We start from the raw sequence: 18,072 nt of genomic DNA on the forward strand, positions 1-18,072 counted from the left end.
TTTAGATTCAAAACCAATTATACTCACCATTGGTTCCCACTTCCGTATCACAGGAGACAATCAATTAATCAAGAAAACACCGCAAAACTATCAAGATTTAAACATACAATAAACGCTATTAAAATTGTAAATATATACATAAGTATATTCATAGACATATGTATAATATTAAACAATAAGTAAATAGCAATTGTTTTTTATCGTTTGTATGAAATATACAGTAATATAGTATGTAATTTTTGTAACCGATCGAATTGCGTAGACGAGTACATGAAAGTCCAATGGAAGTAGCTTTGGTCACTAGATGAGAGGCCAGATAAAATTATATATACATATGTATATGTTTATTAACGATGAGTTGTTTATATTGACGTAGAATTAGAATATGTGTCTGAGCAAGAAACCGGCACTATTCTCTTGAAATTTTGACACTGGTCGACAGATGAGACGGATGATGATGCTGTATGATTAGCTGGGAGAATCTTCATTTAAAACAAGTTATTTTGCATATTCACATTTTGTGAGTTTTATAGAATTTGTAAAATGTTATTACGTTTCATCTCAATTTTCTTATCTTCAATATAAGAAGCGATCAATTTTGAGATTCCACACTATTCGCGAAATAACTACAGTTGTGTAAAGTAGTAAAGACAATACGATACATTTAAGTATTTTATTTTATAAATTCAAATAGGTTTACGCAGCAAAAAGCGAAATGAAATTAAGAACCTTTACCGTTTTCTTGTTGGTAAGTATGAGTATGTAGCACGATTTTCAGTACATTTATATGAATTTTTTCCAATAATCAATATTAGTCATAAATTTATCTAATAAAATTTACAAAGCCCAGTGTTATAACGCCAGATCTCGTAGCATAATAATGCAGGAGTAGTGAAAATCTTTGGTAAAAAAATGAGAAGAATATTCTCTTCTGTACACATGTGTATATAGGTACATATGTATGATATATTTTTAGTGTATGATGTAATTATTTCACAAACGTCAATTTTTATTTTTCAGTTATATATAGTATATGTAAACTTTTAATTGTGGTATATATTTTCAAGGCGCTAGCAACCCCACTTCTTGCTGAAAATATCTTCAAGATTAATATTTCACCAGAGGAAGCCCAACAATTTCTGAACAGTGCAAATCTTCGAGGTCTAGACAATATTGACTATGCTCCTAAGACAAGTGAAAACGAGCTGCCAGAATCTCGCAATGAAAAAGGTGAGTTCGTATACATGGGTCGTGTGATAGATCACCCTGAGGAATATGTTGAAGAACATTATGACGCTCACCAATATCATGGACAGGACGGATTAGGCCAATATGTGTATGGTTATCGTGATTGGAATCAGGGCAAGAATGAAAAGAAGGACGAATCAGGCACAGTAAGTGGTTCATATAAGTATGTTCAACCCACTGGTCGAGATTTTGTGGCCAAATACTACGCGGATCGTTCAGGATTTCATGTCGAAGATAACCGACCAGCCTATTTGAAGGAGCCTGCCACCAAGACACCGGCAGTTCGCAAAGCAGAGGAAGAGCATTTTAAGCTGTGGGGTGAATTAGCAGCTGCCAACGGTAACAACCCTGATCCATTTGCACCTGAATATCAACAGCAACGCAATGAACCTGCAGAATCGGAATACAAGGAATATGTTCATCAAGAACCCCCTTATGTTCCTGGACCTGAGGAAACTGGTCCTCCACGAGGCTTCTTCTACGCTTTTGACTATAATGTACCCCTATTGCGAAACAAGAAGGAACGCGAGGAGTTGGAGCATCTCCGAGCGGAAAATAATAATAATGAGTGAAATATAAGTTTTTAATACAATCGATATACAATCAATTGTCTTTTATATCATTCATTCATTTAGTTGATTTTAAAAGTATGTGCAATTTGAACGCTACACTAAACTGAAATGAGAATCTTGTCTTATAAAAATATAATTGTGAATTACGTTTCGTTGTTAATTCAGTAACAAAAAAAGAAAAGAATAATGTCCTCATAACAATTTTTACCATAAGTGCTACATAGATATATAGGTTATTATTCGTAATTACCATCTAAAATATAACATTTTTGAATGTGTTGAAAACATGTATTTATGCAACCGAAATGTTTAGAACAAAAAGTAAAATAAATTTATCGTTCTGCGAAAAGATGAATATTAATTTCAAAGTAATTTGTATAATATCAATTCATATCCATCTGCGCCATCAATTGAGGAAAATTAACACAGATTTCACCCATTTTTAATACAGAATGATAACATGTTATGTATGTAAAACATTATAACGAAATTTTACTGAAATATCTATCATTCTGTCTTCTCGCTCATAACCCAAGCGGTTTATACTTGTGTTAAGCTGTCTTTTAGCAAAGCTCATGAAATTTGAAAGAGCTTACATGAAACAACTGGATGTGTATATATGTACTTATTTTAGAATTAACTTTTAATAGAAAAAATTATAACGATAAGATTAAATGAACTTAAATATAATTTGGCAAAAGAAAGCAAGATCCTTATGACTTTCCACGTTTCATAGTTGCTTTTGAGGAAATTATAACTTACTACTGTGATCAAATTGAAAGGTGAATTTTGTCCATTTCATCTCCTCCAAAGTAATCCGCTCCCGCTGCTATACACTAATGCCCACGAATTTTCCAGACATCATAGCACTTCGAAAAATCCTCCGTCGTGATGGCCATCAGTGCCTTCTTCGATTCAGCTTTTATATCCTCAATTGAATCAAAACGGTGTCCTCGGAGTGGTCATGTGAATTTGCTAATAACCAGAAGTTACACGAAGGTAAATCAGGCGAATGCGGTGGTTGCGGCACGATATGTTATGATTGTTGAAAATGTGGCGATATGATCACGGATAACCAATGCAGTATGAGATGGTGCATTATTACATTTCTTTGTTCAATAAATTCAGACATAGTAAAAATCGAAGAATTCACTTTTAGAGCCTCATAAAACGACGAGTATCTCAAATACTAATGAATATTTTGACGTGAAATTTAGCATAGATGTCATTGACAGTACTACCAACTTACAGGAAAAAAGTGCCTCTGCCGTGGTGGAGGGGCTTAGGCGCAAGGCATACTCGGTATCTCCCAGCCGGTGTGGGTGGTGCCGAAAGGCACTGCCCAGGCGGGATGTCGTGTACCGCATGCGTGCGTCAACCAAGAGCTACACCTCCTAATCCAGGGTGTTATGCGACTCCCGTGCCCATTGGATGATTTGCAGCCAGGAGATAAATTCGGCTGTATTCTTACGGAGCCTCCCCAACACCGGGCCGAATTGGGGAATAACTGTGGCCTTACCGCGTCAAGGGGCTCTGGCGTGGCGGACCCCCTAGTTCCCCATAAGAAAAATACATCCGACAGCTCACCTCGCTGAGCCAAGGGTCGTAAGAACAAGATGAGCAACCAGAAACCAAACGTAACTACACAAAACAACCCGACAATAATTCAACAACATAGGACAACGGTCACGGTCAATGGAAAAGGACAAGTAAGCAGCGTAGCGACAGGCAAGGGTAGTCAAGGAGCTAGGCGGAAGTTTAGCTTCATTGACGCTCTCTTGCCAGAGGAGCGGGCGCTGTTTGAAGACCATGCCAGGGAGATTGATCACGACATGACCTCAAGCAGCGGCGCTCGCCTGGCGGAAGTGCCTGCTGCCGCTGAAGTAGCTACGAGCGCCGCCTATGGGAGAGTTTCAGAGCATTTTCCAGGCGGAAGTATTTGCAATAAGTCGATGCACAGAGATAAACCTCCATCGCAACTATCGCAATGAGCAGATAGCCATACTCAGCGATAGTCAAGCAGCACTAAAAGCAATCTCCTCCTACGAGATCAGATAAATGCTTGTGCAGGAGTGCAGAGAACGGCTGAACAGCCTTGCGGAAAGAAACCAGGTGCACCTAATCTGGGTGCCAGGTCGCAGAGGAATAGCCGGTAACGAACTGGCAGATGAGCTCGCCCGCTCCGCAGCCTCCACCAAAATGGTAGGTTCCGAACCCTTTACTGGGGTGGGTCCCCATACCATAAAGGAGCTACTCCACAAAGAAGAAGGAGTGGGCAGGAAAGAGCATTGGCAACGAACACACGGCATGTGGCATGCCAAGTTGCTAATGGGAGCGTACAACTTGAGCAGGTTCAAAGTTGTAATTAACCTCCCCAGGAATTAACTCAGGCTACTGGTCGCATTTTATACTGCCCACTGCAAGCTAAATAGGCATTTGTATAACATGGGCCTATCTTCTTGCACAAACTGCGACATGGAGCCTAAACACCGGAACACCTGCTGATCGACTGCACAGCAGTCTGTAGACGCAGGATTAAGGCCCTTGGAACCATGTTTCCGGATAGGGATCGCATCGCCTCACTAGCACCCGGTAGAATATTGGACTTCATCAATGCGCTGGGGCTAAGTGAGTCCTTTTGATTTAGGAGAGGGCACAATAGACCTAAGGTCGCGGTGCATTCCTCAACGATAAATCTAATCTAATCTACAGGAAAAAAATGTTCCGATTCGAAAAACACGCGAAGTATAAATTAAAAATTTCAATTTGATCACAGTAGTATATAAAAATCTAACTATACTTTTTGAAGTAATTGAAGTGTTAATATCTTTTCAGATTGCAATATCGTCCCCTCAATATAACAATAGCGTATGTGCTCATACGCCATTATTTTTTATTGCATATTTAGAATCTCCATCATTGATTCTATGTCTGGTCAAAATTTCGTCAAATTCTACTTCCACAAAGTGGGTCAAAATGTCATTGGAAAAAATGGTGCATAATTTCATGTTCAGAAATTTCCTTCAATAAGAAAATTACAAAAACTTTAAACTCGATTTTCTCAAAACCCAAAAAAAATTATACGCTATTGTTATATTGAGGGGACGATATATTCTTTTCCATATTTCTATTTACATATACATATCAAAAGAAGATAACGTAGAATATAATTTATGGTGTTCAAAGTAGTAGTCTTGTGCGCCCATTGAAGAACACCCAACTAAACGGCGTTAATGTATAGCAACCTAATTTTTTATAGTACAAATGTGTCACTGAATGAACTAGGAGGTTATCTACCTTTTAAAAGATAAAATATAATTTATAAAGAAAAGATAATTATATTGTATTTATATTGGTGTATTCAATTGGTAAATTTACTGTTTGTTGTAATTGCTATTATTTATACTTGAAAATATAAAAGTCAAGTTTCTTTATTATGTATATATCAATTTTTATATAAAGTTACAAATTTACAAAATTATATATTGCTATTTCACATTGTATATCTTATCGTTTTTATGTTACTTTACATCCTTATAACGTTATAATAAATTATAATTACCTTAATCATTCACACTTACAGCTAGCCCCCATCTTTCGTGGGGTATACGTATAATAACTTACTAAGTATTTTAATTTAACTAGTTATTAATTTTAAATTTTTAATTATATATTTCCTTATATTTAGTTAAATATAATGGATTAAAGAATTGAGAACTTTACTTTACTTTAAAAAATCACAATTCAATTGTAATACGTAGCCAAATAATTTATGCCAAGACAAAAGTGGAGTATTTGCATTTATACACTCATATGTATGCGCATATAATTAATTTTTTTCAATCAAACTGATACAAATTATTAAACACAGCAGTCATATTCTCCTCATGGCAGTTATGATAGATATACTTATGTATGTAGGTATCCATTCTATACCAGGGCAGTGTAATAGGGCACCAAAACACTAATGTAATTAAATTTATATTGTATAACTGTATGTACATTCAAATAATTTTCATCGGAAAAGTCGTTTCGGCTTCTATAGGAAAGTCTACTTACATTTACATATTTCGGTTGCACAATAATTTACCCCCCAGGTACATATGGTGTACGAGTAGGCATAATTTGCAGGACTCATAGCCGAGGCCATATGTATGTGTATAGAAAAGTATATTTTAAGTTATTACTCTTGAGTTGGATATAAGACATATTATCCAATAATTTACTGAAATAATTGTGATTCTTCTGCGACATACAAATTACTGTACTACAATTCTAGCTCAATGTGGTAATCCTCAATTGGAAAATAATAAAGTTGTAAAACTTGTAGACACCATAATTATTATTCTTATGACAATTCCCACTTTTGGAAAAGGAACTGTCTGTGCCATATGTATTTGAAAAAAAACACTTATTTGTTTGAATTTGTTCCGAGGTATCATTAATCGCCTTAGTTTCAATGAATATAGAGTCTTACTGTTCTCATTTAAAATTTAGATCTTAAAATATCAGTTCATATACAACGTAATAGTTTTGTTACCTTTTATTCATTATTGAAATTTTGTGACATTTTTTCATTCATTTAGTTTTATACTAAAATAACACAAATGCAAAAATATCTAAAAAAAAAAAAAGAAAATATGCAAAAACGGCTAGTTATGTTCATTATATATTTTGTAAGAAGCATTTAAAATAATTAAGGGGTACACCTAGTCTGACAGCTTAAAAAAGCGACTTTTGGGAATTAAAAAAAATACCTTATAAATTGTTTTAAAATTCTAAGGGTATACTCGTATTATTGCTTTTTTAAGAAAATGCAGAAAAGTTTTAGAAGAAAAAAAATATATATGTATGTATGTACAAACAAAAGTCTCCTCGCTACAATGATTCAACATATTGTGTTTACAATGACCAACAATCGAAAAATAACAAGAAGTGAGAAATGCGGTATTTTTTCTATTTGTTGATGGAGACCTATAAATAGAAGATGAGGATTTGATAGTGATCGGATCATTTGTTTCCGAGCAGCAAACTTATAATCGTAATATATAATCATAAATATTCGTCTAAAATTTTAGTGTGTTATTTTTGAAGGTATACATACATATGTACATATGTATAGATAGATGCAAGAATACAAAATTGAGACTTTCGAAATTTCATATTAGGTGGTTTACAGCAGTTAACTTTACTGCTTTTAATAAGTTTAATGAAAACCCAGCAGTTTTAAAAACATAAATAAATAGATGATCAAATTCGATACTTCGTTTTTGTATATCTCATATGTATATATGAATGTTAATTTACTTCTAAACCTAATTTCATAATACTTTGGAAATATGTAAATGCTTACTTTATATTCGTTCAATTTAAAAAAGCAATCCAAAATTTTACTTATGTTTAAATGACGTAATTAAAATTACAAATGTTACATTTAGGGGAAACACTTTATATATAAAAATTAATGCAGCAATGGGCCATGAGTTTCCTTAAATAATTGTGTAAACAAATTTTTTCATTATAAAATCATATCAAATAAAAACTAAACAAAATAAATTGATAGTTTAGTTTTAAAACACGACTTGTTTTATTAAAGGCTAATGTTTCCGTTTAACATTAGAGTCCCTACAATACAAATAATCGGACTTCTTAGACATATTCAGTGACACACGAAAATGATCACGCTTCAATCGAAAAGCTTTTTTCTTTCCGTCTTAGATTTGCAAATCAAACACAAACCCGACTAAATATTTATCTTAGTTGGTGTTTGAGATCCCTTTACGAATATATTTTACGTCCTCACAAAAATTAGAGTTAAGATCAATTTTGAGACTTTTGCTGGAAGAGTTCAGACTTTCGCAAAACAATTATTTCATAAAATGGAATAATTTTAATTTTTTGGCTTCATTATAGTGTGGGGATTGGTTGGTGAAAATGTGTCAGACATTGTCTTTCAACAGAATAATGATCTGAAACACAAAGCAAAGAGTCCCTCCTCGAGTTTGCTCAGGACATTAATATTATTATTCTAGATTGGTCCCCACAAGGTCCGGACCTTAAGGGGCTATACCAGTGTGACGCTTTCAAAAATTTTTTTTTTTGCTTTTTCGATAGTTTATACATATATTCAAAAATATCCTGTGAATTCGGCAAGGTCGTATTCTTTCGTCGTTTTCTCGAAACGACTTTTTTCAAAATTGCTGACATCATAACTCAACGAGAAATTGACCGATCGACTTCAAATTAAAACTGAATAAAATAATTTAATATAGCTAAAAATATGCTTTAATACGTCCATAGAACGTCGAAACACTCAATCTAGTACTTTCTTTTAAAAAAATTCACGAAAATCGCCTAATTTTTCATGCGTCACACTGGTATAGCCCCTTAACTCAACAGAGCACCTGTGGGGTATACAAAAAAAATTCCATAAACATGGGCAAGTTTCAGTTTAAGTATGCCTAGAATAATCAGAGCCATTATAGACGCAAAAGTTGATTATACGAAAGTTTAATATTAACTTTTAACCCTGTTAATATTAAGTCACAAAATTGATCACACTGAAATATTTTATATTTAGCTTCATTATTGCTTTTATTTGTAGTTGTTTAATGAAAAACAAAATAAAAGCATTTATAGGACATCAAAACATTTTCGAGTTCATCGATTAGGAATGTATTGATACCGTGTGATCAATTGTGTGAGTCACTATATATGCCTAATAAATCTATGTGCATCTAACTGGAAAATAATACAAGAGAATAATTCTATCTATTTTGCTGACGCCGAAGTAGCAGCGATTTTCAACTTAGCATACATGTTGTCACCACTTGCGGTTGTTTCGATTTTATTGAGATCCAAATGTTGTATCTCATTTTCTAAACTAATACAGTTTTTTTCGTAATTTATCTTTGGATCACAGTCCACTGAAGATTTCTCACAATTCTCAACACTTGCGACTTTTTTGTCTTTGCTTTTTTTCAAAGCATTGAGTAAAGTTTTATCTTTCGATTTGCTTTCTTTATCTTTATCTTTTTCTTTGTTTTTATAGTTCTTGAAACGTGGGAATATGCATCCGTTAGGTAAAAACCCAACTAATTTATCTTTTTTAGTAATAGTTGATGCGGATACTGCGGGAAAACCCGTTGTATTCATTTTTATATGATTGGAAGTTGTAAGTCCTGAACTTGTACCTATGTTATTTATAGCGGGAGTTTCTATTGTGAGTATTGTGCTAGATGATAAAGGCGAAGGACTATCAATATGTTCGACACCTTTACTTTTACTTTTTTCTTCTCCGATAATAAGTTGAGGGCCAGAAAGAGTTTTGGCAGATACTTCTCTATTATCGCAAGTATCGGTTGTGACAGATAATTTATTAGTGGCATCAGTTTGATCATTTCCGTCACTTAAAATAGTAATCTCATCATCACCACCACTTGCGGTATTAGCACTTACTTCATACGTTTCTTGAGGTTGTTTTAATTTTACAGTGTTCTTTATATGTACGGTGAAATCACCTGCTGCAGATGCATTTGTACTATCTGACTGCACAGAAACAGTTTTATTATTTAAGGATTTTTCAGCTAAACTACCCAACAAAAGTTTATCCGATTTTTCTGTACATACTGTATTGATTTGTTTTTGTTCCGAAATTCGTACAGCTTCAGTAGACCTTGGAAACATCTGTTGAGTGGTGATGCTGTGAAAATGATGCTGCTGTCGTTGTTGTATAATTTGCTCCTCCCTTTCTCGATCTCTTTGAGCTTGCACCGCACTCCAGACATCTTTTAGTTCTCCAGATATATCCCTATCCTTTAGAATAATGGCGTTCCTAAAATAAGATAAAATAAAATTATTTTACATTTATTCCTAGATAAATTTCACATCAGTCATATGAATTATAAGTCTCAGCAAATACTGCTTTTAAATACATTGCCACAAAATTCATCAAATGTAATATCGAAAAGCTTCGCTTCTATCGTCTCAAAGATATGAAATCATTGATGATTTAAATTGTTCCCTGTGTAAAATCCATCAGCCACGTGGAGTTTACTTAAAATTATTTTTTAACTATGTACAATCTTTATAACCGATCAACTACTGAACCGATTTTGATACAATTTTGAAGTATGTGTAGATATTGACCCAACTTAAAAAAAAATAGGATATTTTTTCTATTGAAAATCAATAGTTTATATATAATACATATATTATTATAATTATCTTTAATGTTCGGTCTGGGCTTTTTTATTCTAGGAATTGTTGTTGTTGTTGTTGTTTTAACGGAAATCTAATCCCCGTTGGGATGGTAAATGTCATTTGTGTTGTCGTCGATGTCATCTAACGGTAGGCCCAAGAAACGTGCTGTTTCGACGGGGTCGGACCAAAGGGAGAAGGGCGTTAGATGGGTGGGGTTTGTGGGGCATGCAAAGAGGTGGTCAGTATCATGCGGAGACTCGTTGCATGCAGGACATACGTCGGGTATGTCAGGGTCTATTCTGGATAAGTAGGAGTTTAACCTGCTACAGTATCCAGAACGAAGTTGCGCAAGGGTCACACGCGTTTCTCGCGGCAGCTGGAGCTCTTCATCTGCGATGGGTGGTGGTTTAACTCCAAGAACGCCATTCACGGGAAGGGAGTCGGTGAAGGTGTTAATGGCTCCGCTGTGAATGGCGGTCAGTACCTGTCTGAAGTTAGCTGCGTCCGAAGTCCGGTCGGCGTACTGTACGACGTCGTCGACGTAATCCAGGAATGTGGCGGTTCCGCTCCAAACAGGTGGCTGCAGGGGTGATTTCTACGAAAACATCTCCAGGCAATGTGTTCATTATGCTCCTTAACTAGGAGCATAAGCGTCTCACTTTATAGGTGTTCAATCGGAAACATCAGGACATCATCCTATCGTAGTTCGGAGTGTTCTGACAAGTCTCAAGCTTCTTAATCTGCGTTCCACTGCATCCAGGCTACCATATTGGTATGGCGTATTTGAGGACCGGCCGGCCGATTGCCTTGTAAATTGCCAACAACGTTTCTTTGTCCTTTTCCCATTTGCTGCCGGCTAGCGACTTGAGGATTTAGTTGCGCCTCTGTACATTGGCGATAATCGCGGTCGTATGAGGAGAGAAGGAGCATAGACTGTCGAATGTTACGCCTAAAATCTTAGGATTGTTGACAGTCGGAATTTTGACGCCGTCGACTGCAATGTTAAGCTCAAGTCTATACTCCTTCGTCCAGTTTGTGAATATGGTCGCTGTGGATTTGGTGGGGGAAAGTGTGAGATTTCGTGCAGTGAGGAAACGAGAAAGGTCGGAGAGGTAGCTGTTTACCTTCGAACACATGCCATCGATTCCATTGCCCGACGCCAATATCGTGCAGTCATCAGCGTACGAGGTTATGGAAACTCCTTCTGGTGGTTGTGGGAGTTTCGAGATGTAGAAGTTAAACAGTAGTGGGGAGAGGACACCACCCTGCGGAACCCCTGTTTAATTCTTCTCAGTTTAGATGTTTTACCTCGAAATAGTACGGATGACTGGCGACCGCTCAGATAGTTCATGGTCCACCTCTTTAGCCCTGGAGGGAGCGTAGTTGTTTCGATGTCCTGCAGTAGCGTTGTGTGATTGACCGTGTCAAACGCTTTTGACAGGTCCAACGCTACGAGGATCGTTCTTTCGCAGGGTGGTTTCTGGTTGAGGCCACGAACTATCTGGGCGTTTATGACGCTAAGTGCTGTGGTGGTGCTATGCACTTTTCGGAATCCATGCTGGTGGTTGGCTAGGCTGAGGTGGTGAGTGAAGGTCGGGAGTAGCAAGGCCTCAAGTGTCTTCACTACTGGGGAGAGGGGAGTTATCGGTCGATAAGATTCCCCTTTGTTGGCGGGTTTCCCAGGTTTCAGTAGTGGGACCACTCTTCCGACTTTCCACACATCGGGTATTTGAAGAGTGGTCAACGACAGATTGAGGACCTTGGTGAGATATCCTACTCCCGTCGAGCCTAGATGCTTTAGCATTAGCATGTTGATTCCATCAGGGCCAATGGATTTAGATGATTTAGTTTTTTTGATGGCACCCTGAACCTCCTCATCGGTGAAAGTAAGTGGCGCGCCTTCGTTTGGCATTTTGCGCAGCCGTCGGTTAACACATCGTTTAGCTTTGTCTACCGAAGGGTGCAGTGTAAATTGCCGGCTAAAATAGCTCGCGCACTTCTTCGGGTCCGAAGAGGCATGACCATTGAATTGAACTTCAACTGGCTCGTCTTGTCTCTTCGAGTTAGACAGAGCTTTGACAGTAGCCCAAAGCTTACTCACTCCGGTGGAGAGGTTACAGGACTTCAGGTGCTCTATCCATTTCGTCCGCTTATGTTGGTTTACCATTCGCCGAATCTCCAAATTGAGATCCCTTATTCGGGAACCCCGGGATCGGCATAGCGTAAGGTGTCGCGCTCATTAGCTAAGACGGCTGCTTCGGCTGGGAAATTGGGGCGGATTTCCGCGATTCTTCCAGAATAGGTAGAGCTTTGAAGGTGCTCTCAGTAAATTCTGTGAAGCCGACCCAATTAGCTTTGTTAAAGTTAAAATAGGTGCGGTTGTCCACAGAAACAAAATCGGGAGGCTTCTCGATCGAGATAATTATGGGCAGATGATCTGATGCGAGAGTTAGCATAGGTCGGCAGGTTATGCTGTTTATCAGACCACCGCTAGCAATGGTAATATCAGGCGAGCTATTACAGGTGCCCATAACTCTGGTGGGGGCTTCGTCATTCATTGTGGAGAATGTCGAATCGTCAATCTGTTCCGCCAGCTCCATCCCCCTACGATCATTTGACAGGCAGGAATGCCAAAGATCGTGGTGCGCGTTAAAGTCGTCTAGTACCAAACGGTTTTCACCACGAAGTAGCGCACCTATATTCGGGTGATATCCTGTTGGGCAACATGTAACTGGAGGGATGTATATATTAAATATTTCGAGCTCGACATCGCCTGACCGGATAGCTATACCCTGACATTCTAGGGTAGTATCCCTGGGGTCGATGTCTACATCGATTAGACGATACTGCACGGTGTTGTGCAATATGAAAGCTAGGCCACCACCATTATCTCGCTCGCGATCTTTACGTATAACGTTGAAACCTGCACAACTCAGAAGATCTGAGCGGCTGTTTAACTTGGTTTCTTGGACCGCAGCTATCTATAGACGTTCCCGATTCATAAGTGCAACTATCTCCTCGATCTTACTCTGGAGTCCGTTGCAGTTAAATTGAAGCAGCCGAGTTTGTCGCGGGTGTCCGTGGGTGATCCTGGGGGTGAGGGAGTGACGTGTGGGTGGAAGTTGTTGCAGCTGTAGTACCCGCAGGGGCGGTTGTCGCGCTGGGGTGTTAATAGGCGACGCCACTGTTGTGAGTTGCGGGGGCAGACTCCTGCAGCATGGGGCAACGTATGAGTCACTCCACTCATGTGTGGTGCGCAGGCCGGAACACGCCGAAAAGTGACACCAGCCAGTACAAGAGTTGCACTTAACGTATGCCACGTTCCGACGTATGACGGTCTGACACACGGAACAGACAGTGCGAGGGACCAAGAGCTGCTGGTTGGTTCTCGCACGAGGATTGGAGCGGGATGAAGGTTGGGGGGGGGACAAGTCAGAGGGGGAGCTATGTTGCCTGATTGAGCTCCTAGGGACCGTAGAGGTCCTCTGTTGGCCACTCGGATTTGGTGGCGGCGCGGCGCGCGAACTATGTGCGGATTGCACAGCCGTAAAGGCTTGGGTCGCAGTATTGCGCAGGCAACATGGGGCCACGTAACGCGTGGTCCACTCCCTATGTGTCTTAAGGCCTGACCAGGTCTTAAGATGGCTCCATCCATTGCATGTGTTGCACCTCACCGAGGTGGAGTTTGGATGGAGCCGTTTTGCGCATACGCAGCAGAAAAATTCCTCCGGGCCCGGGTTGGACTCAATGCCAGCGCGAGTCAGGAGGATACGGAACAACCCTGCTGCAAGGCGTTGCTCTAGTAACGACAAACACAAATTAACACTTACCGATCCAAACGGGGTTAGATCGCCGAAAGAACAGCCCTTGGTCGGATGAAATCCGAGTCAATTCCGGTGCGTAGAACCGGCTGTCGTGGGAATTGAGGATTTGCCATAACAGGAATTGTTGTTCTTTTGTGACGGCAGAAAACATTCCTGAAGTAATTTCGAGGACGACTGAGACTCGACTGGATTATGTAGATTGCGCTATGTTAAAAGCCAAAATATGTCATAAATACTACAAAATATACGGTAAAAAAGAGAATTGGTATTGGCAGTTGCACCACCTAGCCTTGAGGCTATGTTCTGTTGCAGGGATTTTCAATGACATCATCAGATAATAAGTCTCAATGTCAACAATTACAATTTTGGGTTTCGATTTTAAAAATTCATTTTTCCATTTATTAATGACTATGTCTGAAACCACGGCTCACTCGCGTATCAGTTGGGACTGGCATGAAATCTTTATTGGATTGTTGTCAAGGATATTATACATTCATCGCAAATAATGATTCAACTTTTTCTCAACACTGTAGCTACTCTCCTTTTTTTAGCAAATACTCTGATTTGAGATTTCAATTTCAATATCATACCTTACTAATTTAAGACCAGGATTCATTGCTTCTACAAAATCACACATTAATTCAACCATAGCTCTGCGTTCCTCTGGATCTTTGCTATGACGTCCAGAATCCTTTAAAACTTCGGGATTTGCCATAACAGCAAAAACAATAGGCGGGCTTCGAGGACTTCCTGGAGGGACCTACAAATATAAACCAACATTTATTATGATTATTATTAATGTTTTTTTCTAATCGTACCCTCATTCCTCCATATAATGGTATAGGGTCGGTAGGCTCTTGTGGTATCACTATTCTCGTCCAACTAAGTACATTAATAAATAGTTCTTCACCTGATTCTGAGGTTGTGCGAATACACATATGTGGTTGTGGTGGATTTTTAAAATGACGATAGGCACGCGAATGTCGGTAACTATGGGGTGGGGGCGAGTTTTGCATTAATGATAGATTTATCCCCCCTCTGGTATCGCTAAATCGGTTTTCTTCTTCGATAGCAGAATTTGTACTAACCATGTCGTTAGGACAGCTATTTGCAGGTGTCTCGGACTTGTCCCGTTGCATAATTGGGTTTTTAGAGTTCATTTGATTTGAAGCCCCCACAAACGCAGTTGCAGCCACTACTGCCGTCGATGTTACAGATACTACAGCCACTCCTCTGCTACCAAGTTGTAATTCAGCAGATGTTCCACTTTCGCTCATAAAACTCGACATAATCTACTCAACTTCTTATTGCTAATATTCGAGTTTATCTTCCAGGCTTAATACAAAACTCTGAGAACACCTTCTATATTTCGTTTACCTGAAGTTGACGTCTATATTTCTAACTAAATTACAATTCTCATAAAACAGATCAACTGAATTATTTTATTGCAAGTTTCATGTTATGTTAATGCAACATGCATAAATATGAACAAAGCCAGCAGGAAAAATAAGTTTACCACTGCAACACATAGAGTATAAATTTGTACAGCTTATGCCTCCTCAGAAAAAGGTAGTCATTTTTGTTTCAAGCACATTTCCATTTCATTCATTCCGAATATTAAGAACTCGTAACTTTCTGTATTTTTATTTTTTTATTGTGCCATTCCACATATGTAAATACACGCACGTTATGTATACCAAACAGCCATTGTTTGCTTCAAATAATTAAACATCTTGCCTGCATACGCATGTATGCGCCCATAAAAGCAATAGCCACAGATTGTTTACACAAGCTTCACTGTTGGCCATTTCTAAACATGTATGTATATAAGTATTTTTACAGCTTCCAAAATGATTTAGATCCCGACACCCAGGTAATTGACGCATTGTATATATTCATTTCCTTAAATGTGTATATATGTAACTACATATGTAAGCTCATTTATTTTGCAATCGTGCTAAAGAGATCTTTATGGTATCTCCATTGCTGAAGGTGGCTTAACACCCACTACATTCAAAGTAATTCACACCTTGGCACAGCGGGAGTAGCGATATAAATGTATACCGTGGTTCATACAACAATATTCACATAAGAGGGTTTATCTTCCTCCGTTTACATCCACATCAATATAAAATCCACTTATTATTAATACCCATAAGTAAATTATAGGTTTTAAAATAATGCTAAGTTCTAATCAAACTTTCATTAACCATCATGAATTACTTGCTTTACTCAGAGATTGTTTTATGTTCTCTGGTTTACTATTGTCCATTAATGTTTTCTGGTTTTATACATATTTTTGTGTACACTTTACCAGAGAATGTTAATGCATTTCATTAACTTTACGGGGCATCTCGACAGGATAAAATTTATGTTATACTAACTGTATTGCCGTGCCTATTGGCTGTGGAGACTCCCTATTGCTTATGAAAATCAATATATGGAATAATTAGTTTGCCATATATTGAAAGCAATAAGTTTTCACTTCAGCAGTTTGACAGCGCAATTTTCATTTCTATGAAAATTTCGAAGAAGCAACATATCCCATTTACAAGCCTTTATGCTTGTATACCAAGAATGATAGAATATAAGATTACGTCGACCGCCATTAGAGCCCAATTACACGAGGCAACTTTTGTTGCGGCAACTCTTGGTTTATAGGCGAGGGGGCGACGAGGAGAGGGGAATCGCGCCGAGTTTCCAGTGTTCAGCAACTCGCTTTGTGTTCTTATTCGTAACAGTTTGCTGCGACGTTTTTCGGCATTCGTGTTCTTTCTTTCGTAGTACATAGTTGCATTTGCGTATATTTTTCTGAAATTAATATTTTGAATATATATAAAAAATTTAATTTCATCTTTTGGTAATTAATTTGCAAATATGTATACAAATATACATAATATAATATAAATATTTTAGAAAATGGAGTAAGATGAAAAAATCGAATTAATTAAAGATATTGTGAAATGTATGGAGGAAGCCATACAAATTGATTCAGACGATAGTAAAAAGGGTGATATACATATCTTTGTTTTAATAAATAAAATGTATTTCTTAATTGACAGAGCTGATTAATATATGTGATAGAGTGGCCCAAATACCTATAAGGAAAAAGAAACGACAATGGGTTAAAGTAAAGAGTAGACAATGGGTTAAAGTAAAGTGAAAGAGAATGAGAAAAAAACTCGAGCAGAGTTGCGCAACACAAGTTGCTCGTGTGAAGGTAATGGGCGACAGCAAAAGATAATCGCCCGAGAATTAGCAACTAAAGTTGCCTCATGTAATCGCGAACTTACGAAACGTCATAGTTCCGTGTTGAGAAGAACAAGAGTGAAAAACTGTCAAATGGCTTGCAAATTGTAAACAGAAAAGTAAACACTTTTGTAAATTCGCAAAATATTATTAATTCTTTCGATTTTAATGAAAAGTTTTAGTGAAGCGATTGAATATTGTTGAGTGAAAAGATTTCAATCATTTCTAAAGAAATATATCGCCCTATTGATAATAAAATTGTCTATTTAGTTGTGATTCAAATGGAGAAGACGTTTCTTGTGTTGTATATAAATATATGTATACATATATTATAAGTTCAGATGTATCAGATGTATGAAATTATGATAAAAGAATTGTGAAAATTGTGAATTGTTAAAGAGGATTTAGTATTAAATATATTATTTCTTTTGCAAAATAACACCCATTTTTTGGCAACTTTTAAATCAGCCGGAAAACTGAAAAACCTCGTTTTTGATCCTTTAATTGCATAATAATTATTACAACAAGCCACTGCACATTTCATTTAAAACAATTAATATATTTATGCTTAGAAATTTAAATAAATACAACAGTACACTTTCACTGGTTTTCTTCATTTGAACAATTTCCACACATGCTACTCTATTTTTTGTGGATGGGCCTAAAACTACTTATATCTTTTCTCGCAACAATATTCTAAACATTCTTTCATTATTTTGGGAATTTCCAAAAGTGTTTACTTTTCTGTTTACAATTTGTATGCATTTCTATGCTTGTTCTTCTCAACGCAAAACTGTTACGTCACGAAATTGTTGCACAATGTGTTTGTTTTTGTAAGAATTGTCACGAGCTAAACCGAAAAACTAACGGTAAACTAGTGTCGTAATCTTATATTCATCATTCTTGCTTGTATACCATAAACCAAAATACCAGTGCTCATATTAAATTTATTATTTTAATTGGTTTATAAAATTTAT

The 18,072-nt window shown here is 37.4% G+C and overlaps 2 protein-coding genes across 4 annotated transcripts in view; one reads left to right on the forward strand and one right to left on the reverse strand.

The window, feature by feature from the left end:
* LOC120779154 (general odorant-binding protein 70) overlaps positions 1 to 16,232 on the reverse strand; it is a 63,541-nt gene extending 47,309 nt beyond the window's left edge. The window contains exons 1-4 of one of the 3 annotated variants that reach the window (XM_040111373.1): positions 14,665 to 16,232; positions 14,437 to 14,606; positions 9,450 to 9,654; positions 8,147 to 9,368 (exon numbers count right to left, since the gene is read on the reverse strand). In XM_040111373.1, the coding sequence (XP_039967307.1) occupies positions 8,592 to 9,368; positions 9,450 to 9,654; positions 14,437 to 14,606; positions 14,665 to 15,135 (1,623 nt within the window). In that variant the 5' untranslated portion in view covers positions 15,136 to 16,232 and the 3' untranslated portion in view covers positions 8,147 to 8,591. Of the gene's footprint in view, positions 1 to 8,146; positions 9,655 to 14,436; positions 14,607 to 14,664 lie in introns of those variants that run through there. The other 2 variants (XM_040111372.1, XM_040111375.1) reach the window with 2 other exon arrangements.
* On the forward strand, positions 591 to 2,181 carry LOC120779157. The gene is made up of 2 exons (XM_040111379.1): positions 591 to 748; positions 1,068 to 2,181. The coding sequence occupies exons 1-2, from the start codon at positions 716 to 718 to the stop codon at positions 1,818 to 1,820; spliced, it is 786 nt and encodes a 261-aa protein (XP_039967313.1). The 5' UTR covers positions 591 to 715; the 3' UTR covers positions 1,821 to 2,181.
* Positions 16,233 to 18,072: the final 1,840 nt, after the last annotated feature.

This window comes from Bactrocera tryoni, chromosome 5 (assembly GCF_016617805.1).
Source record: "Bactrocera tryoni isolate S06 chromosome 5, CSIRO_BtryS06_freeze2, whole genome shotgun sequence".
NCBI lineage: Eukaryota > Metazoa > Arthropoda > Insecta > Diptera > Tephritidae > Bactrocera > Bactrocera tryoni.

Excerpts from the sequence above, each read along its gene's own strand:
- LOC120779157 (XM_040111379.1), top strand. The coding sequence starts at position 716 with ATGAAATTAAGAACCTTTACCGTTTTCTTGTTG. Across the intron at positions 749-1,067 it reads CCTTTACCGTTTTCTTGTTG|GCGCTAGCAACCCCACTTCT; the intron begins GTAAGTATGAGT and ends TATATTTTCAAG.